General features: G+C 43.9%; 1 protein-coding gene across 1 annotated transcript; it reads right to left on the reverse strand.

Annotated features, from left to right (window-relative positions):
• Nucleotides 1-578: 578 nt before the first annotated feature.
• SLC9A8 (solute carrier family 9 member A8) lies at nucleotides 579-23,423 on the reverse strand. The gene is given in 17 exon segments (XM_061548661.1): nucleotides 579-4,010; nucleotides 6,366-6,509; nucleotides 8,797-9,020; nucleotides 10,729-10,840; nucleotides 11,288-11,370; nucleotides 12,205-12,321; nucleotides 12,732-12,837; nucleotides 13,976-14,114; nucleotides 15,187-15,330; nucleotides 15,447-15,481; nucleotides 15,605-15,706; nucleotides 16,006-16,089; nucleotides 16,213-16,271; nucleotides 16,786-16,866; nucleotides 19,281-19,462; nucleotides 22,745-22,894; nucleotides 22,896-23,423. Coding segments are annotated over 17 exon segments (2,241 nt in total). The 5' UTR covers nucleotides 23,267-23,423; the 3' UTR covers nucleotides 579-3,902.
• Between the last annotated feature and the right edge of the window lie 3,583 nt (nucleotides 23,424-27,006).

Here is a 27,006-nt window from a genome sequence, read left to right on the forward strand (position 1 = left end):
TATAATGCTTAATCCTTTTGCTCTACTGCCATCATTTGGATACCTTCGATGTCAGGGCACTTTTAGAGTTTTCTTTATAAAAAGCGGCCATCCACCAAATGTTTCTCCCCGACAAAGCACTGGATTAAAGGCGTGTGACATGACACAATGCCTAATATTTTAATTACATTATACCTCGTGTGATCTGCATATCTGGGTATTGCACAACATGACACCAGCATTGCTTTGAGGAATGCATGGCAAAAAAGATGACATTACATATTAAAAACAACTTAAATGTATTTTTGCAGTATTATACGAAAATGGAAAATTCCCAAAACTCCACATTGCCAGAGCCGAGTATGTTGGGAAAAAGGGCAAGAAAATAGAAAAATTGAATTGAGGCATTGATTTTTAAGCTGGTGACGTGCACAAAATGTATACATGTGAGCATGTACATATAAACATGCTGTGTAAGATATACCATATATAAATACGCCACTAATATTCTGGAGCTAATTTCGCATATCTCTTTTCCAATTACATTCGTCCTTACAACACCGCCAATTCACTTCATTAACGGAGACAAAATGCACACCTGTTCCAATGAATAGACTTTATTTTGTTCAAAAAAAGCAACTTCGTGTACACAAAATCCACGTTAAACCCCATAAATAAATGCCTAGAACAGTGTCAACAACGCTCGTGTATTAAAAGTTTATGTGCTCTATTTTGTATAATTTTTCAGTCACACTTCAATAAAAAAACATTCATCGCTGCCAACACGCCCTGCGGATCGTGTCAAAAGTGCTGCTGCTGCCACAAACAGTGCCAATCAAAGCAATAAAATCATAGCAGCTCAACTATAACCACTGTCAACATTACAGTTTCAAATGGCAAAGTTAACAACCTCTGTAAAAACAATTATAAACGGTGTCCCGGATGAACGGCGAATGAGATGTTTCATCGTACATTGGCCAAACAAACAAATGAAATCGGTAAGCTAACCGATCACACCCATTCCAATACGTATGACGACGCATCCATCATTCATTGGTTAAGATCGATCTTTACACTCGCATCACATGCATGTTTCTCAAAAGTTATCATTGATGCGCAATGCAAACTGTATGGAGATTAAATGCCATTACTTTGAGGCGAATGAAAATAAAACCGCACGAACGAGACGGTAAACAGAAGACAAAATTGTGGCCACGAATTGCGGCCATTTTTTAAATCACTGTGGGGGGGGGGGGGGGGTTGCATGCCCTAATGATAATCTTCCTGGATCCATTAAACCAACCACGTGGTTCCACACTGCTCTCAGGAAACCTCTCTTGAGTGTGTTCTGGCTCATTTTCTTAACGCCTATTGCATACGATATTGAGGTTGTCAATCTTGATATCCACTTAAGCCACTGCTTGAGGACATTGTGGCTGTATCTAAATCCATGCCCTCTTTTCTACACGACTAGGCAATCATTTACCAGCAGGGGAATCGCAAGGCATAAGTGCAACCATGTGACCTTGTGAGTGCCTGGATCCAAGGAGTCTGAAAATTGTGGAACTTGACCCAGGCAAGGGACGTAAAGTTGCTTCACATTTGTGAAAGAGAACAACTTGTAATACACTTATTTTTTTATGCAATTTATTTTACCAAGGTAAGGCCCACTGAGCTGATTAGCTCTTTTTCAGAAGCGACTTGGCCACGAAAAAAAACTCAACAAAGTGGCTTATCATGTGGAATTGTATATAGGCGTCAGGGTTGGGATCGAACCCACTCACGTATACCAGGCAAGGTAGTTAACATCTCGCCACCGTGGCATCCCATGCCCTGTATGCTGTTGTTCAATTACCCAGCATCATGCTCTATACCATTAAGTCTAACAGTTATCCCATCAATATACCCCATTTCCTTGTTAAATAAAAGAGAAAAAATCAATAAAACCACCAATAACCACATTAATTAAAAATACAAGGTAAAAAACCCCGACTGGATGCAGTCAAATTAAACGTCATTATTACCAAAAGTAGGGAAAGCTGTGAATACAGATGCTGAAAAATGTTAACACTTGAAAATGGACACTTTGGCAACGTTTTTTGCTTTAGCAATATACAAATGTAGCCCTCTTTTTCTTATACCAGTATTGCTCGTTTCACAGTGACACAAATCGTCGCACACACCGCGGTCCACTCACTCTCGTTAATGAAGCGCTCCCCTACTTGCTTTCATTAAAACGTAACACACGCGAAAACTAAAAGCCTTAGGCCTGCTTCGCAAGTACCATTCTATTGCAAGGTTCTCGCATACTGCGACCACCCTAACTCTTAAAGAAAACCTCGATGAAGATTAAAAGGTTACTTCATGTCGTGCGACTGTCCTACATGCTACCTTAACACCATGTGTTCTATGGCCATTGCACAGAATAGGGTTGCAGTCAGGGCCTGCATTTCAAGGCCCGAGGAGGGGACGGTTTATTGTCTTAATCTTAGTTTATATTTATAGAGCGCCTTAGCTCAAGGCGCTTAACGCAATTTAAAACGAAGTCAGAAAATAGAGTGATTTAGGTGGCGGGGGGGGGGGGGGGCGAGAACGAGTGACCACGATAGAGGGTACTGAGGGATCACGAAAGGGCCGGGGAGGGACGTGAATGAGTGGAGGGGAGAGGGGAGGGAAGAGGGAAATGGGCAATGGAGAAGAAGTGGAGCTTTGAGGAGGAAATGAAAGGAGGTTAAGGAGGGGGACTGCTTCATGTACAGGGGACGTTTTCTTCAGTGGAGGGGATATGGAGGAAGAGAAATTGAAAATGAGATTTGGTACAGTGAGGAGAGACAGAGAGAAGATTGGGAACGAAGAGGAGCGGGGGCATCATGGACAGAGATGAGAGAGGCAAGATGAGGTGGGGCAAGGCCATGCAGAGATTTCAAGACGAGTGCGAGGTATTTGAAAAGGCAGTGGTGTAAACGGGAAGCCAGTGGAGTCGAGGGAGAAGCCAAGTGTGACAATTAAATGGGAGATTATAACCCGCACGGAAGCATTTTTGAGTTTGTTAGAGGGAAGTGAGAGCATAGGTAGGGACAGCAAGAAGATGAGAATTGTAGTAGTCCAGACGGGTAAAGATCAGAGCATGAACCTGGAGTTTGAGGGCAGAAAGTGAAAGGAGAGGGCGGAGATTTTCCTAACGATGAGTGCAACCGAGCCAGATGCTAGGAATTAACAATAAACATCATGACCAGGCACTTTCCATAGGGCCACCTCTCATTACAAACATTACCATTGCACATAAAACTAAAACAATAACGCCTTTTTTTTAGAAGAGACTTAAAACAATCCCCTCGGCCTTTCCAGCAGCTACGTCAAAATACCTTCACGCATAAAGTGCGTTTGGACCCATTCTTAATAAGAGACACGACGGAGATGATTTAAAGGAAACGAGACGAGCCAGTGAGTGTGTGCTTGTGAGCGTGTGTGTGTGTGTGTGGCTATACAGGGGATCTTTGTCTTTGTGTGTATGGGAAGGGCGACCGTAGCGGTCAGCACGCTGCGCTAGAAACCTGGGAACCGCAATTCAATTCCCGCTCAGGGCCAACACAGTTACGATGATCTCAACCGGTCCTGGGCCTCCCCTATGTTGACTCGGCCTCAAATCAGTACCTAGTGCGGTGTGTAAAAACATTGCCACTGGGGAGACAAAGGTGGTCGGGCATCGTGTTTGCCACACCCCCTCGTGTGCCGTTCCAGCCATCATAGATGCTAACAGCACTTGCCCCAAAAATCTGTTAAGGCTATATGGGGGATCTTTGTCTTTGAGCGCGTGCGAGTGCGAGTGCGTGTGAGTGTGTGCGAGTGCGTGCGAGTGCGTGTGAGTGCGTGCGAGTGTGTGCGAGTGTGTGCGAGTGCGCGCTAACATGTCCGCGGCGCCGTCACAAAAGCTCGTGCTCCTCATCCTCCGATCCCGACGGTCCTTGCCGCACCTCGGCGTACCACTTGTTGGTGAGCGAGCGCATTTGTATCCTGCCGTTGCGTAAGTCCTGTTGAAAAGACACAAAGATCACCCGCATGGGCTTTCACAGACTGTTGGGGCAAGTGCTGTTATTAGCGAGTAGTGCCTATGAAGGCTGGCACGGCACACGCCTTTGTCTGCCGAGTGGCGATGTTTACACACTACACCGAGTACTTATTTGAGGCTGAGTGGACCTAGGGGAGGACTAGAACCGGTTCAGATAATCGTCATTGGTGTCGGCCGTGGGGAGGAATCGAACTCAGGTCGCTGGGTTTGTAGCGCAGCATGCTAACCACTGCGCTACCGCTCCCCTACGCTTCACACGTGTGCAACAAACACACTGCTCCGCTAAGACAAAGCCACCATCAAGCCACAGTGTATACACCGATGTCCCTAACGTGTCTTAAGACTTTGAACGTTTGTGTCAAGGCCAAAAGACACGTTGAACTTGCTGATCTCAAGGAGCATAAACCATCACACAAACTCCGGTCAGCTTTCAGATGCGATTGCTTAATATCTAGATTTCTTTAGAACTGCTTATAGTGTTCAGTGTGTTGTCCTTCCCCCGTGCCTCCGATTAGCACAGTTGGCTAAGTACGAAAGAAGTCCAAAATACATACAATACATACATACATATGACTCATCCCATCCATTCCTGACTCCAGCAAATGCCAAGTTAGGCTTATATTGAAGCCCGAGCCCTGCACAATCCCTCTGCCCAGAAGCAGGCTTAAGATTAATATAAAATGTTAAATAATTAACTCGCAGCAGTACAACAGTTGTCATTGTGTACATTTCCCATTACCATTTGTTTTAAATTATTTTGAACAAGTAACTATAGGATGGTTCTGCTATCATTAGGGAAGATGTCTTTATAGGTTCACTCCTTGGTATAAAAAAATAGAAAAATTATTATTGCTGTAGCTAAGTATTACAAACTGTATTTCTTTTAAAATATGAAAGTAAAATGTTTGATCAACAATTAGTCGTATTCATACGTTCATGAATGTTCCTTGAGATTTTTGGCGATAACATGCCCAGATTTCTATCACTAGCATTGCCGAAAATTGCAGCGGCAATGTTTTTTGTCAGTAATCAAATAGAGACATCAATCCGGCCAGATGTCACGAGTGGGGACACTTTAATTCAATGTTGGCTTATTTGTCTCTTTACCCAGTTTTACTGTTTGTGTGAACGGCATCGAGTTGTGTGGGATGAAGAAATTTCCACCTGAAACTCTTAAAAAGTGATCAGTGCATCACTCTATTTTTGAAAATGGCCTGCAGAAGGTAATCTTATTTTATCCAGATTTATATAGCGCCTTATTCCAAGGCGCTTTACAACAATTACATCATTGTAAATAAGATTATAGTGGTTGAGATCAAGAGTGGAGTTCTTCACAGAAATATTAATGAGAACTAGATTTGAAGTTTTCGTGACTGCAGGGATCCATACTCTTTGGTTCTTTCGGTAAAGTCACGTAGGTATAAAATAAAATAAATTAAATCACGACGTTTCGATTGCAACACCAGCAATCATCATCATGTGAGAAATCCACAAAATTTTCTTGCTGTGGTTTTCCCACCTGATCATGATTGCTTGTTGCAATCGAAACGTCGTGATTTAATTTATTTTATTTTATATCTCCGTGACTTTACCGAAAGAACCAAAGAGTACTTCTGAGAACCTTTCAAGTGTCCTCGTTTATCCATAAACTAAGGGACGCTATTCCCCGTATGCATTGCTAACGAGACATTTTATTCAAACGGCAATCAAACCACATTTTTTAACTAAATTACATTGTTTGTTAATATTTTTTCGCGTGTGCAGTCAATGGTGACCAGAATGGGACCATCAACTTTCTATGCTTTAAGACCTGTTTCATCACTGGTAACTGAAACACCGATTTAAGCCCAAAATCTCAATGATGCCAGATCAGTTTTCTGACCTATGACCCACCTGGCCACCTCCAGATTATGTAATCTAAGAGCTCTGCATGTGTGTGTATGTGTGTTTGTGTGTGTGTGCGTGTTTATCTATGTCTGAGCGGAGTGGTCAGTCCATTGCGCTATGAACTCAGCGTCCAGAGTTCAATTCCTGGTAAGGGCTAAGATCATTGGTGAAGATCTTAACTGGCCCTGGGCCTCCCCTATGACTTCAGCCTTATATGAGCGCCTAGTGCAGCGTGCAAGCATCAACACCCTAAAAACAAAAGCAGCTGGTTGCGATGTCGGTAACATCCCCTTTAATGCACCATGTTGGCCTTCAGAAGTGCACGGTAACAGCACTTTCCCCAACAGTCCATAAAGAGGCTAAGGGGGGGGTTCATTGTCTTTTTTGCGTGCGTGTGTCCGTGGATTGGATGGAAGGCCGAGTGGCGCACCTCTTTCGTGATGCGCCGCGTGAAGAAGGGGATGAGGTATTTGGCGTCCAGCCACAGGAAGCCCTTGAGGTTGGGCTTCACGTACGTGGCCTCGTATTCCTCCTCCGTCAGCTCCGACAGGTGCTCCGTCTCCACTGTGTTGCCCTGTCCAGGGAACACGGCGGCACGTGTGAACGGCCGTCAGGGTCCTCTCGCGCGCACATGACAATACAACAAAATTTGGCACACCTCTGAATTGCAGGGTGTGCAAAATCCGGGCTTATATCCGATGTCTGTGCATTAAGCTATGCCAGAACCGTGTCCACATTGACCATACATGTCCACAATCATTGTTGTACTTTTTTCTTATGTTTTGCTTTGCCATTTTGACGACTCGGGTCACTTGCCGCTTGGTGCGGAGGTTCATGGTTCGATTCCGTCAGCCGCCCTCATTAATACTGCTGGTGTAATACACTCATTAATTGGCTGATAACACCTCTATGTATAGAGGACCACGAAGCTTAAAGGGGAATTTGGCAAATTAGGCATCAGAATTTGCTTGTCTGTGGTTCCTCTTGCATCTGAGTGAAATCTGTAAGAAGCATTACAAGTTGACATGAATCATTATTATCACGTGTGTTTTTGAGGCACTCTGGTTAACTCCCACAGAAAACAACTATTTATAAGCCCAGAAATATGAATCTCCAACATTCAATTGTTACGAACTAAACATCTGATTTGATGTTTTAATGAATTAAATTTGTTTATCTATTAGTTTAGTTTATATTTGTTAGTGTGCATGACATCTGTGAATTTATTATACAACCCCCCATTAACTCAGAACATGACAGCCAACTAGCGAAGCGGACCTGGCAACTTCTCCTATTCAAATCCTATATAAAAAACAATTGTTACGCAGACGCACATCAGTCTTATTATCACCAGGCATTTATGTACGTAATTATCTAGTGCCCTGGCCACAAAAGGGTGATGAGATGATTGGCAAGAGCAACTCATCGCATGTCCACGTTTGCCACATTTGAAAACGATGTGAATGTAATGGGAGTGCTTAATAATGGCTAATGTAATTGGCCAGGGTTAAAAATGTCCCCATGTCCATTTGGCATGCGAGGCAAAATGAGATGGAAATTATCATCATTAGAGCTTCAAGTAATAGACTAATTGTGCAATAACTTAAAGCTCGGTTCTACATTAAAGTGAACCGGCCAATAACAATGGTATGCTTTGCACTTATTAAATGCTCATTATCAACTGTTATTTCCGTATGATTTGTGGATTAACAATTCAGCATAATTTGCCAGCAATAAGGGCCAAACTAAGATCCCTAATAGGCAATGGTCCTTTATCAGATGAGTTACTGCTATTATGTAAAGCAGGGGTCCCCAACCCCTTTTAGGAACGGGGCCGCACAGCAGGAGGTGAGCGGTGAGTCCGCATGTGGCCTGCCCCAATTATTTTATTGACCACTTCCGTACGTGCTTCTTTCCCGCACTGCGCACTTGTCTCAGTCACAGTTTTGGTGAGCCCACAAGCTGCTAACCCCTAGGCAAAATGAGTAAAAAAAACAAACGTCGCTGGAGAGCTTCTTTGAAAAGGGGAAAGACCCAATGATGAACCCCCTCCCCCCGCCCACAGTCCGTGAAAAAATTGTCTTCCACGAAACCGGTACCTGGTGCCAAAAAGGTTTGGGACCGACTGTAAAGCACAGACGGCAATGCAGGCTTCGCTTTCTCAATCTCCACTGAGGAGAGAATGAAGTAGACATTATATTTCATCCTTTCATCAACCTCATCTCCAAACGTCATCATTGTCATTACGTTCATTATGGCCAAGGCTGTGACAAAAGTGGAAGAACCACACGTGTGTGTGTCTGTGTGTACAATGGATCGACATTATTGACTGATAACATTATTTTTATACTCACGATACGTGTGAAATTGTGTGTAAGCAATTATTAAAGTACGGAAAGTAATTACAATTAATAATTTATGCAAAAGTATATCAATTATGTATGGTTGATATACATTCGATTTTGGGCCACTGCTAACATCAATAATTATATTATTGCTGGTTTTTCACCCACCATCATCTTTCCACTGACCAGCGTGGTAAGGTATGACCAATCACCATGACTGTTATAATGTGAGCGAAGACTTTATCCAGAAAAACAAAGGGCAGGCTATTATTGTCGTCTTGCACATGCCAATGAGTCACATTTTGCCTACAAAACTGCACAAAAGAGACGGAACAAATAAGAAACAACGCAAACAAACGAGACGCTTGAAACGAGACCAAAATGCAACCAAGTCTCAACTCGCGTCGTGACCGCGAATCAAGACGATCATTCGACTCGCCGGGTGGGCAGGGGGGGCGAATCGTCACGTTGCCCACACGCGTGCCACCGCCACCACCTCCCCTCCTTTGTACGCACCATCTTCTCAGTCTTGCTGAGGCTGATGTCCTTGCGCGGGCGCTTGGTACGGGCGCTGGCCTCGTCGATGTCCATGTATTTGACGAGTGGCATGGTGGCGCCGCCCAGCAGCAGGATGGTGAAGAGCACGATAACGATGGTGGTGGTGCCGATGAGCTGTCGCTTCTCTAGCGGCTCCAGCTGTAAATGCAGGCTCAGCGCGTACGGGATCGCTCCGCGCAGGCCTGCGGCCACCCCGGCAAGAACAGCAATGGTGACAGGACAGCAGTGACGACAGCAATGATGGCAGTAGCAGCAGCAGGAGTGTCAATGAGTAAAAACGTTGGTGATGTTTTTTCAGTTTTATCAAGTTAATTGCTTAATTGGGGTTATACATATAAATCACTGCCCCCTACTGGTAGACTAATGCACGATTGCAGGTCAGGTGCTGAGTCACCTTGTGCCCACAGGGGGTGTTTTTTCAAATGTTTGCGATGAGATGTGATATAAAGCACTCCGAGACGAGCCAGCGTATTGGCTGCTATGTCAAAAATAAATCATTGTCATCATGATAACTATGGATGTTACAATGCATCACCACCACCCCCTGGCTCAATCCATTAACGACACTTTAGAATCTAGTTTAATTACAGGATCTCGGCTGTGCCAGCTCAAAGCTCTGACGTCTGAGCCACCTGGCCACCTCAAGAATCATTGTCTATTTTAAACATTGCTGTGAATGATAGGGTCTCGAGCGGCTGCCATTGGTGATGTACTGCGAGTTACGTAGATACGAACAAAAAAACATTGATTCTTACGCAGGAAATATGATGCATGAATCATGAACGTAAGTGTCTACATGAAATTGATAAATCAATGCGTTGTTACACCCCGAGGTGATACCAAAAAGAAGTAGTTCTAAAGGGAATGCAGTTAATGTCAGGTTATCCACTTCATTCAACAGCACATGCACCAAAGTGCACAATGAAACTCATTATTTCTAGCTGTGGGGTTTGGGGGAATCATTTGGAAATCCTCCCTTGTAACTCTCCTTACTCCCCAAACAATTACCTTCGAATCCATGACCAATCAGATTTTATATTCCATTAGAGCGTTCACAATTAGCCACGCAATTTTTTATTCTGCACTTAGTTAATTGAGAGGGGCTCTCCCCTGTTAGTGCCGTTAAATTTAAATCCACGACGCTGCCAAGTCAGCAAAGATAACATTAAGAGCAGAAGTAATTGGATTAGTAATAGCAGCATTACCTTAACAATAACATGAACATTAGATCCACCAATGCCAATTGCTAAATGAGCAAAAAAGAACATTCAACAACAGCAGGAGCACGAACGTGCAAACGACAAAACACCTGATACTTGGCAGCAGTAAAAGCAAAAATAACAAAAAAACTCAACACATCTGTCAATAACAGTGCCTTGAAAGGAAAAATAAACACCAAAACCTTGCTCATCGAGGGTTTTCCCATTGCGAAATTGACCATTCCATACCAAACTTATTGGAGGTATAGTTCACCGATTGCACCACTGTGGCTCGATCATTCACGGATGACAGTGAGATTCCTTTACGCACCATAGAGTAATGTAGCCTAACTGCACGGCACGCGATGATGTTGCCGCCGCGGGAAAAGTACACACGCCATCATCATCATTCATCGTTCATGATGATGAACTGTGAACCAAAACCTAGTTTTCCCATATGCCTTTGAGTTTATGGATCACGGATTTGACGACTGTGCTATTTGAAAGAACGTAACCTCAGCCGCGATGGGCCAGATTTTGGCGTTATAATAGTTGTGACCTTTTGGGCAATGACTCTTCTTCACAGCACATGATGAAGAGAGGCCAGAGAATTGGAGTGGAAAAGAGTTGGAGACTGCGCTTTGCAGGTGAATGCGTCCGTATTTGGCCAGGACAGGATTGGCCGCCTCACCGCTGAACCACATGATGAACTGCATCTTGGGAGTAATTTTGTGGTCCCTGAAGAAGTTGAGCAGGAAGGACAGTGGGTAAATGTTGATGGCACGACCAACAAGGATCAACACCTACAAAACGAGACAAGTGGTAACGGTAATATCCTCGTGAACTTAAAACACTGCATCGATAAAACTAGCAATCAGAATTGCGAAGAGGAAACTAACCTACAGCATTCTTACCACTTTGCCCTCTCTCGCCTTCACCAATACAAACTGACCAGTATGGTGAAGTATGGTCAAAAATCCAAATGACCAACAAGGCTTTGGAGAATCTTATGTCCATTGGTGGATTGATATTGGGTGGATATTGTTAATTTGTGCATAACTGTGCAACTGCTACGATGAATTATCACACATCACTTAAGTGCCATACATTAGCTTGAAGTTAGTGCAGGTATCCAAAACGGTTGTGTCCTTATTTGTACAAGATTTGAGGAGGTGTTATATATAAATGTAGATTATTTTTGTACCATGGGAAAACCGTGTTTGATGCATTTGATGTAACAGAGAACTTACGATGCACCAGATGACAAAGGAGATTTCAAATTTGTGCGGGAAGCTGAAGATCGCCAGCCCCAGGTAGGCAAACATGCACGTCTCTGCAAAGCAAAGCGGACACTAAACACAATGCATGACGTAGTTTACAGCACAACTTCCCCTGCAGGGCGAGTGACAAGTCCCCATGCCCCTTTACTACCGCGTGTAATAACAATCCTTTAAGACGGCGGTGTGCATGGACTTCCCGTCCACTCGATGCATCAAAGCACCATAACGAACACACCCCCAGCATATTGCAGACGCGTTCAGCAAGTAGCAGGAATGCACCAACGCGTACATCAATGAAATAAATTAAATTATTATGTTCATGCTGCATGGACTGAACCATGTACGGGACCCTTGATAATTTTCGAATTATTATAATGATGATGTTATTGTGGTTACATGTACATATTTAGGCTAAAGAGACTGAAAAAATGACACTATTCACAAGTGAAAAAAGTATTAATTATTGAATCAACAGCAACTGTGAACTATACGAATTCATCAAAATGCTGGTTGGGATTGGAGGGGAGTGATCATCAAATACCTAGTATGTAGCTCTCAATAAGAGACCTGTGCATTAAATTCCCTAATCCAGACGAACATGTCTGATATTGATCAATGAATGTGGCCAGTACAGTATTGACTTTCACATTCTCATATATACCCGACCACACAAGCAGGCCATTATAAATCATATTAATAATACAACCGCCAGAAGGCTTTTACCCTCATGTGGATCAGCTGCGCACTTGAGAACATGTTAACCTTTCCCGCAATAAAGCACCACCTCTGCTCATCCTCCCATCCAATCTGTTTGCCCGCTAAATTCACGCTCTGCTGCCGGGTTTCCCTGCCCCCGGGGTGCCACGTCTGCCTGTGTGCTTGCGTACCGCAGAGGAAGGCAACTGTGCGGAGGGTTTGCTGCATGTTGATCTGCGTGATGGGCGAGAGGTTGTGATGCGTGTAGTGGGACATCACGATGCCCGTGAACAGGATTGCCATGATCCCTGAAAAATAAAGGTGCCCGTGCATACCGGTCACACAGCCATCACAGTATAACGTAGGTCGCCGACACACAATAAGAGCTTCAGCCTGACCATTAAAATCAACGTCAATTAACAAGTAGATCATTATTTGCTTCTAAAAGCCCAAACTCATCTGAACATCATTATCAGTGAAGGACATGCTAGCCTTTGAATCATTGATAAAAATCGTAGCAGCGTACATTTTGTGTTTTCAATTTGCATGTTAATATGGAGGGACGACAACATAACGCAATCACGTTTGCAACATTATGAAATAAAATAATGAAAAAAAACCACGTGCATAATAGCATGAAATGCGAATGCACATTGCGTGGAAGGCACAAATTAGAATGCATCTGTGCAATATGTGCACAATGTGTGATCACACGTACCTGACAGCTTTAGGCCCTCGCAGAGGCCATATGGCAGATATGCAAATATTATCATCATCCCAAACTCCAGTGAAGGGGTCATCCTCAGGTCAATGTGCTTCAAAAGGTGAACAACTTACTAAGGCAAATGCGACATTTGAAATAACCAATTGAAATGCACATGACATGCAAATGCGTCTGGATAAATGGTTCGCCGTGGCAATTGTTTGGCATTGTTTATTGAACGGCAGTTAATGCTGCCTGCTAATCGAATATGTATCAGAGCATTTGAACATTCATCTTCTTGGTTCTTTCGGTAAAGTCACGTAGAAGGGAAGTAATAAAATAATAAAAATAAAACATAATAAACAATTCTCACGACGTTTCGGCCACAACGCAAGCAGCCGTCCTCATGTGAAAACCAGGTCTGTCGAGGCGACAGCTTTTTTTCATTTAGACGCTGTCGCCTCGACAGACCTGGTTTTCACCTGAGGACGGCTGCTTGCGTTGTGGCCGAAACGTCGTGGCCGAAACGTCGTGAGAATTGTTTTATTATGTTTTATTTTTATTATTTTATTACTTCCCTTCTACGTGACTTTACCAAAAGAACCAAGAAGATGAATCCCTGCAGTCACGAAAGCTTTAAATCGACATTTAAACACTGTTGGATAATTATTGCAATCATCAAAATACTGTATTCAATTACTGGATGGGCAAAACACATTCATTAACTAAATATTCCAGTGTAATTTGCACGTGAAAAATCTTTTGAAATGGAAAAGCAATTAAAATTACTTTGGAAATATGAAGATATTAAATATGTTGTGACAAAATGTTGATTTTTGGTTGACGAGAGCGCACCAATAACTTACACTGCTAATTTTTAATTACTTACACTGCTAATTTTTCATTACTTACACTGCAATACATGAGATTCTGTAATTTTTGTATCTTTGAAAGACTGGTTTAAGTGCAGAATTGACGACTTCATGAACAAAATGAAGGCCACTCCGGGCCTCTCTCAAGGTCAACATGTTCGCTGCGCTGAATGCGTTTTGCCTCGAAAACATTTCCCGTGCAGTGAATGGGATTTCATTCCTCACGTCAGCTGCTCTAGGTGTCAAACTTGCGAATAATTTCTGCTGACAACAAACACTCCCGCAATCACATATCCCCAAAGTCTCTCCTGCTCGCAGGCATTGGCCGTCGGTGCCCGGGTACCACCGTCCGCCCGCACGCGTTCGCTGTTGCCAATAAAAGGATATGAGAGCGGAGATGAGCGCCAAGAGTATTCCCAGCGCTGCTGAACCAAAGAACATTTGCAGGAAGTTTGTGAACGCCTGCAGGAATGCATGGGAGCCACTCACATCCGACTTATCAGGGCTCGTCAGCCCTTCGGCCGTGCTGCAAAGCAAACAAAAAACATTAACTGCAGCGATGCAAACACAGCACAACAACAAAGGGGCGGATGCATATCTTGCAAAGACTCATGACAAGACATCTGGCGCCATAGAAACACATGTTAAGTATATATAAGTAGAACTCTGTTGTTTGTTTCTGCATACTAATATTCTATAGTCCCTTGGCTATTGGCTTTCCAGACAAATATTACCCAGCAGTATTTGTTTAAGCAAACAAATTCTGCAACGGTTTTGACGTTCTGGGATTGGCAAGTGCATTCCATCTCCATTATGGGGGTCTGTTCAATACAAATAGAATACATATGATGACAGAGTGGTGCAGTAGTAGCACATGTGGTTCACAGCACGAAGGGCCTGAGTTTTATTCCCGATTTGTGTGCTTTTCTGTGTGGAGTATGAATGTTGTTCCCCTGTTCTGTATGGGTTTTCTCCAGATTCTCCAGTTTGATCCCATAGCTAAAAACATAATGTAATTGGCATTGCAAGTTACTCAATTGGGATTGCACATTTGCAACATTGCCTCTTTAGTGCAAACACTTGGTAGGGCCTTTCTGAAAAAAAGAGTCTTGAGAATCGGTGTAGCTTTCCTGGGTCAGCAAGTATAATACAAATACAAACACGTTGTTGTGGAGCATTATGGGGAAATATATCTGCTGAACTCCACCTTGTCTCCACAAAATCATAAACTAAACTAAACTATAAAACTACTTTTATTGTACTGGGTAAGGCCCACTGAGCTATATAGCTCTTTTTCAGAAGCGACTTGGCTACAAATGATAACTCAACGAAGTGGCTTATCATGCGGAAATTTATAACTGCCAAATACTCGAAACGCATGCTTCTAAAGGTGGAGGGAAAAACCGGAGGACCCGGAGGAAAATCCACGCGATCACGGCGAGATCATGCAAACTCCAAATATACAACAGGCATCAGGGTCAGGATCGAGCCCACGACCTGTATACCAGGAAAGGGAGTTAACATCTCGTAAGACCAATTTAATGTGGCGTGTGTGCGAGCGGAGCTGATGTGTGCGAAGCGGTGGGGCGAAGGCTCACTTGGTCAACACGATTGCGACGGCATCGTTGAGAATGCTTTCGCCAAACACCAACATGTTGAGCACGGGGTCAATGCTGAGCGCGTTGAATATAGCGATCGTGGCCACGGGATCCACGGCAGAAATCATTGAGCCGAAGGCAAAGCTGCACAATTCCCAAGGTCACATTTGCAAAGACAGTGGACGAGCGGTGGGTGAGTGATTTATAAAAGGGGCAAGGAAAATCAATGTGAGAGTATGGATGCATTTACTCGCACTTACCTGTCCATCATGGTCAACTTGTAAATTACATCTGCCTAAAAAAACAGAAGGAGGAAGCATTTAAACCATGAAAATTGCATTTTAATCACCAATTAGCTCGTTTTAACATCACGCTTTTTTATTGCCAGCCTTGTAATAGTTTTTATTATAAAACACACCTGTCCCAGAATGTATATTCCTCCTCCGACTGCTGCAGCCGATAAGGCAGTTCCAAATACAGCAAACACAGCGATGGAGCCGATGTTCTGAAAGAAGTTTCCCTGCAGGATATTGTAAAGACAGTTCAGTCACATGCGGTAAATCTAAATATGTAACAAACATTGATGTATGTATGAGAGCATTAATACATGAAAATCAACTAAGCCCTGTAATTTTTGTAATTTTTAAGAATACATTTTCTAAGTGGTGAAATCAATTAATCGACCACTGGCATATTAGCAGTGATGCAATGTACTCTATGCTTTTACTTTAAGCCATTGACACCTCTGCTGAGGCTGACAGATTTAAACACGGATATTGGATTTTATGTGTAAAGCTTGACCTTCAAATGAACACGAACCTTGTGTAAGGAGTATCCAGACTCAAATATGATGGGTGGTAGGAGGATAAGGAAAAACATGTTTGGCCGAAACATTTCCTCTTCCTAGATTTGAGGGGGGGAGGGGGGGAAACCCACATTTATTACACACGACATGGGTATGATAAGTTGGAGAACAGATCTTGCAATTTTAAAACCATGAATGAACAAAAATACACAAACACCCACCTTCCAGTTGGCCAGTTTGTATTTTTCCACAATTCTAATGAAGGCTCCAACAACAATACCTGAAACACACAGAACCCACAAAAATGGCAGCATATGTTTTGATATTTTTTGTAATCTGTATTTTATTTCCAAACTATATCTTAAATGTTGTAGTCACTGTCAAGTCATGAAAGGAAGGATTAATTTGTTTTATGTTCGTCAAAGGCGAGCAGATGTCTAGATCTCAGAGCTCCCTCTGAAATCCCTTCAAGCAACCTCTGGTCCACAAAATAGGGGGCAGCACTTTCCCACTCATCCTCTCACATTACGGTAATGTTTTTTGAATTAAACTCAAGCCAATATTCTGAAATTCTCAGAGCTGGACTTTGTCCAAATGAAGTTGCAAAATTAAATAGGATGTTATTTTTGGCATGTCAGTGGGAACCGGGCTGAGAAACCTCGTTTATTTTCAATTTCATAATTTCTCCAATCATAAAAAAAGTCCATCAGCGAAATTATTACTCAGAAACATCCTTTAAGAGACAAGGCCACGTGCGCATTAAATGCAGCGTTCACCAACGTCTGTGCACTTACCCAGAAAGACCACAGCCACGCTCTCAGGCAGGAAGTGCAGCTTGAATTTAATGAGCAGACGCACCAGGACGATGCAAAGAGCTGGAAAAAAACAACCGGTGGTTTTCACACATACATCCACAGCTCTTCTGTCAATCTGCTGCTGAAAGAGGGCCCTACCCATGCCGTGCTGGTTGAGGCGGTTATTTTACCTTCTGTTATGATGCTGGTGAGTGCGGGTTAAAGGCAGGGAGCATATAAGTTGGTGTGCAGTAGAGTACAACAACGGATTTTGCTGCACTGCTCTCTGCTGACAACTTAACTGCTGCAGCCATGACACCTGCTTCATGCATGATGATCACCCTATCCAGGCCCAGCCCTGTTGAGCTTCTCCTATCTAATGAGGTCAGGCACATTAGGTGCTTTCATCAGGCAGTGGTTTCTGACATGCTCTATTCTTCTCTAATTTCACACCTTTACCATTTGCAGTTTAATTTTCGATTTAAAGCTTTCGTGACTGCAGGGATTCATCTTCTTGGTTCTTTCGGTAAAGTCACGTAGAAGGGAAGTATTATTTTATTACTTCCCTTCTACGTGACTTTACCGAAAGAACCAAGAAGACATTTGCAGTTTGATCACAATTGTGCGCGTTACCAATTAGCATTATAATCTCAGAACAGTGGTGAAAAAGTTGTTACCATAGTAACATTATAAAATCATATTTCGATGAATGGTAACTAAGGAGGGTTTCATGACTCTGGATTAAAGAACCCAGACCTTATTGCGTGACATTTTTTATTTATAAAAAATACCAATAAGGTCAACAAGTATGGCTTAGCTGTAGTGCATTCAAGGGATTAAGTGGCCTCACCCAGTGATTGGCAAGGGGGTTCATTAAGTTCTACTGTGTCAGCGAGCACAGTGAATAAGGCAGGTTGGCACACTGCATTGAACTCTCCCTAGGGAAAATATCCAATTACCCTGCAGTCAGCATAGTCGTATTTCAATTGGGGTCCATAGGTCACCCTGCGACCTGCCCAAGGCGTGCACCAGGTACTCCCAGAGCAAGGGCTTACATTTTACAAATAAATACACTGCCATGAGTGCCTATATGTACATGACAACTCCTAATATCTGCGGTGATATGGGTGACCAATATCATGGATACGATATTCTGCGGGGTTATCAGCGATTTCACTCTTATCAACAGGGGAAAGATTTGTGGATAACCCATGGTTAATAGGATTAATTTGCCAAGCGACTCCTTTTATTCATTAAAAATCATGGGTAATAGAAGTCCTTTAAGTGCAGCAGGGATCTTTGCAGCACCATTTATTTGCATCCAAATGCAAATAGGTGGTGCTTCAAAGACATGTGTCCATCTTCATATCCCCTTGTGAGCAACAAAGACATGCACACAGACACATGTGTCTTAGCGTTTGTGTGTCTCTCTGTCTTGTTGTATCGGTGTGTGTGTCTCCGTGTCTCTGCAATTGTGGGGAGCGGTGGTGTAGCAGGTTAGCGCGCCGCACTAAGAACCCGGCGACCTGACTTCGCCACTGGGCAGACAAATGCGGCTGGGCACGGTGTTAGCCACCCACCCCTTTGTGTCCCATGCCAGCTTTCATAGGTGCTTTCCGACAGCACTTACTCCTCTTCTTCATTCGTGTGGATTAATAGCGGCAGATTAAAGTTGTAATTTTACATTTGTTATCCACTCAATTGTCTGTTCAGAAGCAGAGTGGATCACGTCCCTTCCTCCTTTACAGGAGTGAAAATAGCAGGTAGCACTTGCCCTAGCAGTCTGTTAAAGGCTATATGGGAATCTTTGTCTTTGTTTTGTCTGCAAGTGTATTAGTGTCTATGTGTCCCTGTTGTCTCGTGATCAAATAAAATGCTAAACATGCATTTGCTTTGATGATGGCGATTTGAGATCTCATTCACCACAAATGTTAGCTGTTGACAGGTATAAAAAATGTGGTCACTGGTTATATAGCACAGTGCTGTACCAACTGCACAACCGTTCACAACCACACCCCCACCCCCCACAAAGTGATAAAATAAGTATAACCCGTAAAAACTAAGTTTTTCACTATAAATCCTTTATATCCGTGGCGGCTAGAGTCCTTTCGTCCTCTGGCTTGAGATGGCTGCCACCTATGGGTCAGATGATTGTCTGCCAGTATTAAGCAATTGGTAATTAAATATTTAATTTGTTTTCCCTAAACAGTGTAAAATTTTGGAAAAAACATTTTCACGAACATTAATTGTCTCGCACAACGAGTCTGCGTGCAAAATGTCAGCTCGATTGGATCACGGGAAGTGGGTTAAAAAACCGACCGAAAGATTTGCACGGTCGTAAGCAAGCAAAGCAAACAAGCACGCAAGCACGCAAGCAAGCAAGCAAGCGAACTTAATATAAGGGATTTAAAAAAACAACCATTCCTTTCCATTTCCTCCACTTAAAACTCATAAGCTGCTTTCTGCATGATCCCACGTGGCAGAGGTGAACCCACCGAGTACGAGCAATATGAAGAAGATGGTCATCCCGCTGGACTGCTCCTCCCGCTGCGCCTGCTCCCCCGTCTGCACCGGCAGGATGGGCTTGGGTGGGGTTGGAGCTGGAGGTGGCTGAGGAGTGGTGGTGCTCGGTGGCTCCACGGTCCTGTTTCTGTTTGCCTCGGTCTCATTGTCAAACCTCGTAAAATGTAAAACGACACATTGTTATTGTTCATAAGTTTTCCTTTTTAATCCTAAACTAAACAATTTTTTTTACTTTACCAGGAAAGGTCCACTGAGCTACATAGCTCTTTTTCAGAAGCGACCTGGCCACAAGTGATAGCCCAATGAAGTGGCTTATTTAATGGAAATTTATAGCAGTCAAATACTCTAAATGCATGTTTCTAAATGTGGAGGGAAAAACCGAAGGACCCGGAGAGAAAAAAAAAGGCGACCACGCGGACAATATGCAAACTACAAATATATAGGCGTCAGAGGCGCGATTGAATCCATGACCTGTATAACCAGGAGAGGTAGGTAACATCTCGTAACCACGATGCAATCGAATTGTGATGTCATTACGGTAAGGCCTCGTTTAATGCGTGTTCACACAACGCGTATATAATGCAGTTATTTCATTCGGGAACGCCTTTTGCACAACTCGCCCATTATAACATGGTTTCTGAGTGATCAACAATCGAATATTTTTCTTGAGCTGCGCGGCTGAGCTAATTCCCATAATGAATATACAGTAATTCCTCGCACAATGCGTTGTCGCTTATCAGGAACGCATCTACCGTGTTACGTGACGGAGTATATTGGTTCGAACTCTTACTGAGCAGTACACATTGTGTTGGAAAACGGCCTGTGGAAGCAAAATTTTAATAACTTATTTTAAGATCACAGCAAGTCACTTATTTATTCGCACACTAGGTGGGTACAATTTCCCACATGCCAGGCTAAAGAGAGAGACAGATGATTGTTGCATGGAAAACATATTTTTAATTGTGAGGGTTATAATTTAGTTAAATTAAGTAAAAATCGATTTCATGTCTTGGAGATGTTCTGTAGCTATGTTTGTGGTTGGACTAAAACTATGAACTCATTACATCTGAGACCCGGTTTAACCATGGGAGGTTGCCTAAATTCAAACAGGATATCAGTGGTGCTGGATGATTGTAAAGATTCCACAACCACAAAGAAGGCTCCCATTGTCAAAACGTTATACTGCTGTTGAAGCTACTGAATGCCAGGAAGTGAATGTTTAAGACTACATAAACAAGATTTTGCCTGTTAAAAGAGACCCTGTGGCTTTGGGGAAGTGTGCCCTCCTGCCGATGCAGAATGTGAACTATGAATGATCAATAACTACCACTGACTGTTTCTGGCAATGCTTCCTTTCCCCGTGAAATTCTTTGCTTCGCTGTGCTGTGGAGTGAGCCGCTGTTGTACTTTATGGAAACTTGCTGCAATTGTTTTATGATGTACAATCATCTTTGATTTGAACATTTATTTAAATCATTGCAATTGTACACATTTAAACTGAACCAAATTTTGCAATGCCATCTTCCATCTTCACCGGGTTAGTCCATTAAATGCAAGCAGCTAGTTAGGGAATACACATAAAAGAAGGGATGGAGAAATCAAGGGGAGGGGAGTGGGGAAGTCCTGAAGTTTATTTTATTTAACTACGCGACAACTTGATGAGTCCATGATAGTCTCTTTTGCAAGCGTGGCCGAGGATATGAGTCTGTCAGTATCGGGTGACGATTGCTATGCATCCATTCGTAATTTGTGAGTCATTTTCGCCCTTGCCAAAGTTAAAGCTTGAAGTACAGTGGCCAATGCTTTATGAATTACGTCACGGGATGTTTACCATCCACTGCGAAGCAGACGGCGCGCAGTAGTATTCTCGTTATTATTATGGCGAGGGAGTTAACATCTTGTCACCATGGGGCGCCGCGGTAGTGAGCTGTTTGTAAAATTAAAATGTGTCAAATTACTTTTAATACAATTGAGTGCGGTATTCACTCAGTTCATGAAGTTGTACTTTCTAGTGATCATTTATAATGACAATCATTTCAATTCACTGCTCGATAAAGACCTCCCCACGACGTGTTGATCATTGGCGTCGTTTGACTACTTCACCACGTTGGTTTGTGTGGGTTGAAGAAGGTGGGGGGGGGGAATAGGGGCCTAGGACCGGATCAGACATCACTCCCTAATGGTGATGGTCATGGCGAATCATGGAATGGAGGTCGCGCAATGCACCACTGCTACCCCGCCACTCCCAGTTATGTTATACGGTAATTTTGAATTATCATGATAAACTTTACATTGAGGCTAAAGTACATTTGTTTTGTCAGCAGCTGCCGACTGATGCAACTTCAGTTACTACACGAGGGTAAAACATAGGGGCTATTGACTGTTGGAATACGGCACTGGTGTAGAAGCAGATAAGAGATGACGTAACATTTATCATATGATCGGTGACTGTACTTTTCAATAAATCGTCTCAAGTGGAAGCATAAGAAAGGGAGCTGGCATTGTAGATGCATAATTATATATTATTACACGGACTTCAGCAACAAATGTAGACTCTCACGCAGGGTCTAAAAAAATGTCAACGTGGCAATCACCATGTTTTTGTAGCTATGTGTTATTTCCTGAGCAAAGAAATTATGTATCTTCATTCGCACTGTGTTGTGGCTTTTTCCCTGGTTCTCCAGTTTCCTGCCACACATTAATGGAATTGACCAACCATTTAAATTTCGCAGGAACCTCGTGATAAAAGGATGTCGAGACTCGGAGAGGCTTTCGTGGCCAAATTCCGTATTCCCCGGATTATAAGATGCACGTCACGCAAACGTCATGGTGCGTCTTATCATTCGATGTTTGCCACACATCTCCAATTAGCACGGTTGGCTAAGTACGGTGGGAAAGAAGTGCAACATACACCATACCTGTAAACCCATACAGCTTACCCGTATTCTTGTACTGTCAAATTTAGTTTTCAGGTCCATACGGCACACAGCCGTTTCAATACGGGCAACATTTTTTGTCAATTTCTTTGTTTCTCACTTGTGATGGGACTTTGTAGGATGAACGTTGCGATTTATAAAGGCACAGGGTGACCAATAAGGTCCGAACTCGTCTGTATTAAGGTAGGCGCCGATAAGCGGTTGACAGGTATGATACACAGACATCACTCACACAGCCACTCACTCACACAGTCACTCACTCACTCACACAGCCACTCACTCACTCACACAGCCACTCACTCACTCACACAGCCACTCACTCACACAGCCACTCACTCACTCACACAGCCACTCACTCACTCACACAGCCACTCACTCACACAACCACTCACTCACACAACCACTCACTCACGCAGCCACTCACTCACACAGCCACTCACTCACACAGTAAATCATCGTACGAGTGCAGTGCTACTATTGCCGTACTGCGTGGTTATTACCGTTCTTTCTGGAGCTCAATCTCCTCCTTGTCGATCCCGTCCTCTCCCTCCTCGCTGCCTCTGGCACCGCCGGGCACCTGCCGGTCATCCCCATGCTCCACATCCGTCAGTGGCGGCGGCTGCGGCGGCGGCGGCTTGAACTCATCTCCCGGAATCCAGTTCCACCGCGCCGAGGTCAGTCCTGACGAGGTGACCCTGCGCCCCACTGACCTTACCACCCTTGACCTCGGCTGACCCCGCCGGTGCCACGTCCTCCTCTTTCCCCACCTCCACTCTGCGCAGGTCCGACCTGCTCAGCTGCTGCTGCTGCTGCTGCTGCTGCTTCTGCTGTTGATCGACACCGTCGCCGCCGACGCCGCCGTTCTCGTCGGCCGCCACTGAGCCGGCGTGAGCTGTGGCCTGCACCTCATCGCCGGCCCCGACGTCCGCGTCGCGGCCTGCCGGACCCTGCGAGGCGCCCAGCGCGAGTGCGACGAGGGCGGCCACCGCGACCCAGCGCGTGCTGCGGGCGACGCGAGGCATTGGGTGTGACTGTCTCGTGACGGCGGAGACGTTGTTGTTGTTGGGTTTTGTTGTTGTTGTTGTTGAATTCGTTGTTTGTGTTTAATTCGTTCCACGCTGGGAGTTGTCGATGTTTACGGAACTCGACTTCCCAGGCGGGCTGTGCGCCGCGCACTGCACGACGGGAGATGGAGGATCAGCCCCGCCCCCCAGCCCCGCCCCCCAGCCCCGCCCCCCAGTCCCCACACATTCGCCCACTCCCCTACCCCACTCTCTCGTCCCAGCACTGCATTGAATTAATGCGTTTGGTGGGAAAGGTGTGGCATTGTTCAGGGGTTCATAATGGCCATGTCAGGTTGGCAATGGCCATGTTGGGGTACTGTACTGAGCCCCCCACTGTTAAGAGCCTGAGATTGAGACATCAGTAGCATTGTAACACGGGCCCCTTATCAGTGTTCAGGTTATCACAGACCAATTCAGACCTTATTGGTCACCCCGTGCCCTTATACATATCTACGTTCATCCTGCAAAGTCCCATCACAAGGGAGAAACACAAATATATGTTTTGCCCGTATTGAATCGGCTGTACTCTGTAGAGCAAGGCCGTAGCCAACATCAAGAGTGGGAGGCATTAGGGGGGGGGGGGGCAAATCTTCCAGGGGGTCTGGGGGTCCCCCCCAGAAAAAAAAATTTAAATTTGAAAACTAATTTCCTGCCATTTTCTGCCTAGAATATTAAAAAAATTAACTAACAAATGGGATGGACTTTTAAATTATTTTTTACAATAATATCTAATAGTATATTGTATTACATTGCTCTGTTTTTTTTCTTTTTTACCTTGTTTCATTGTATGTAATGGCAGAGATTAGGGATTAATCAAGTACAACCATAACCACAATCATATGAACAGAAATCTATGCATTGTTATATGAAGACAAGTCCAGATATTGTGGCCAAGGTTTAGCAAATTGTTGTTTTTATTTACAAAGCATCGCAAATTTATTTTTCTAATTTTATAGCAATATATTGGGGGGGGCCCTACTCAGTCTGGATATTTCACTGTTTTGCGGGGATCATAATGCCCATGTCAGGTTCATAATGGTTGTGTTAAGAGCAATGAGTCGGCATTGCTGAGATCTTGAGTTGCAGTCTTAACTCTGGATTTCTCGCTGTATCACGTGGATTATAATGGACATATTCTTTGGGTCTTTCGGTAAAGTCACGTAGATAGGTTCAAAGAAAATAACAAACAAAAAACTGAGACGTTTCGATCGCAACACAAGCAGTCGTCTTCAGGAATATGTGCTCAGCTTATCACAGACCGCTTGTGTTGCGATCAAAACGTCGTTGTTTTTTGTTATTTTAGTGACTTTACCGAAAGACCCAAAGAATATGAATTCCTGCAGTCACGAAAGCTTTCAGTCAAGATATAATGGACATGTAATTTTATAGTGGCCGTTTCAGAGCAGTGAGCCAGAACTGCCTAGAATCTGGTTTTAAATCCTAGTATTAGGTGTATCTCTGTCACGTGGCTTATAAGGGCTTCGCCAACTTCATAATTGCAATGTTTGGAAAATAATGACTATCCCCTGGGCTAGCACGGGCTGTGGGCCAGGGTCCCTCTGATTTTAGTGTCTTCATAATGGATAAGTTTCTTAATGACCACGTCAGGGCACTGAGCCAGTATCACAGATCTTGGGTTCAAGCCTTGTGTCAGGGCTTCTACCAGGGAGACCAATGACTTTAAAAATAATAATAATTGCGAAGTCAAGTTACACTGGGATGGCACTGCTGAGATCTTGGGTTTGAATTGGGTTTTAGTCATCGGTTATTAAGCCGGCTTCTCTAGTATATGCAGTTGATGAGGTCAGCTTAGTTATACATGATTGTTAAATCAGTTTTACTTAATTTACCTATATCCAGATATAAACATGCAGTGATTTGACATGCACTGTAATAGTGCAGGGTATGTTAACTGTAGGGATTATATGATGACCAGGTGTAGAGCCATCAGGAGAGAAGATTGCTGTACGTGGATGAATAATTATATTATAAGTGGTGGGGAGTACCAAAAACAAAAAAGCATTGTGCCTTATATTGATCGCTTTGATCTCAAGGCCACAGGGAGGTGTTGGGCAAGTGCTTTGTCCTAGGTCTTAGATCAGAGGGGCCTCAGAAAGGGCATTTTGCCCTGGGCCTCTAAACGCCTTTTTGCTACCCTGCTTGACCAGTAATGGAATCCCACATTCCTATGGCCAGGATTAGTATATTTTACCAAAAAACCACTATTGACTTCCCTGCACTAAGGAATGTTATTTTTTATTTTATTGACTCTTGTCCTGAGAGATTTAGATGGGTTGGGTTGAGCCTGATACGATTAACGTTAAGACGACTGTGATCTAGTTCAGCTGTTAAGACATTATGCCTCCCACTCTTGATGTTGTAATTGAAAATGCCTCCTAGACCCATCACCCCTCCAGAGTCAGCAAAATAATTATCGGTGTATCTCGATGATCAGCCCACTGTTGGATGAAGGGTTTCCCAAGCCTTTGCAGATGCAGTTAGCTGTAAGTCAGCTGGAGTAATTTATAATAATGAGGAATGGGATATTGAGTGCCATCATATTCAGGATTTATAATAATAGAAATGATGGATTAAATATGATCGCAAAGCTGAAAGGGGTTGACAATGCTGTCAATACACATAATTGCTTCAGCAGAGCCTTGGCGTGCTGTTGAAACGCCATTGGTGCGACTATGTACAGGAAATCGACTGAACAATGAAGTGTTGATTTAAAACCAAATAATGGTTAAAAATTTAAAAATTGTGATTTCCCCCCCAAAAGTTTTAATGTCAAACGGTTGTAATAAACCGTTTATTATTTTCCCAAAAATCATAAATCAGTCGTGCTTTCATGAAAACTGTTGCACTAAGCTGGTCAATCTCATGTCAAATGTAATATAAAACAATGCAGTGATGTTACAGTAGTACAATCTTCTGCGGTGACATGGCTTAGAGGTTGTTGCAGGGGGGCGGGTGGGGGCGCGGTTCGAATCCAGCGGCCGACCCGGTCATTAGTGCGGCCGCATCAACCACAAAACACTACACGCCGCCTGCTTCACATCGGATGTTAAATGTCCCCTTGACGTCATGCACAAGAGCGGGCTCAATGTGCGTCGTTGCCACATTTGTAAAGTCCCCGCTGGCAAGCGAATGGTCCATGTCACTTTTGCATGAGACAAATCCTAGTTTTCATGTAGCTAAGCAGAGCCGTCCCGACGGTACGGCGAATCGGGGCGACCGCCCCGGACCCCGCGCTTTGGGGGGGGGGGGTGGCGCTTCACTTTAGTTTGAAGGCGTCGAGGGGGGCCCAATGAGGTGGGATTTGTCCCGTGCCCCCCACTATGGACGGCCCCGATTTTCAGTTACCCATTTTTATTGTGATTCTGCATTGTCAGTGGCGCACAAATAATACAACTCAAACACATTCGTCAATAACACTGCCCTAAACGAAAGGGCCATTGCCCGAAACGTCGCATTATAATATCCCTTTGAGGAGTATGGGTGTTATTATTGCTCATCAGCCAATCGGGCTGCGTATACTTATCCGCGCTACGAAATACACCAACGCGTGCAATCGCATTTCATAACACGCACGCGCATAGGGCGCTCCGATTTGGTAGTGCGCGTAAGCGGTGGCGCCGGTCTGTGATTGGCTCACGCGGGCCGTGGTGCCGCCTATGCGCGCGATGAAATGTAGT

This window comes from Lethenteron reissneri, chromosome 9 (assembly GCF_015708825.2).
Source record: "Lethenteron reissneri isolate LAM-NWPU_2019-01 chromosome 9, ASM1570882v1, whole genome shotgun sequence".
NCBI classification, from domain to species: Eukaryota; Metazoa; Chordata; class Hyperoartia; order Petromyzontiformes; family Petromyzontidae; genus Lethenteron; species Lethenteron reissneri.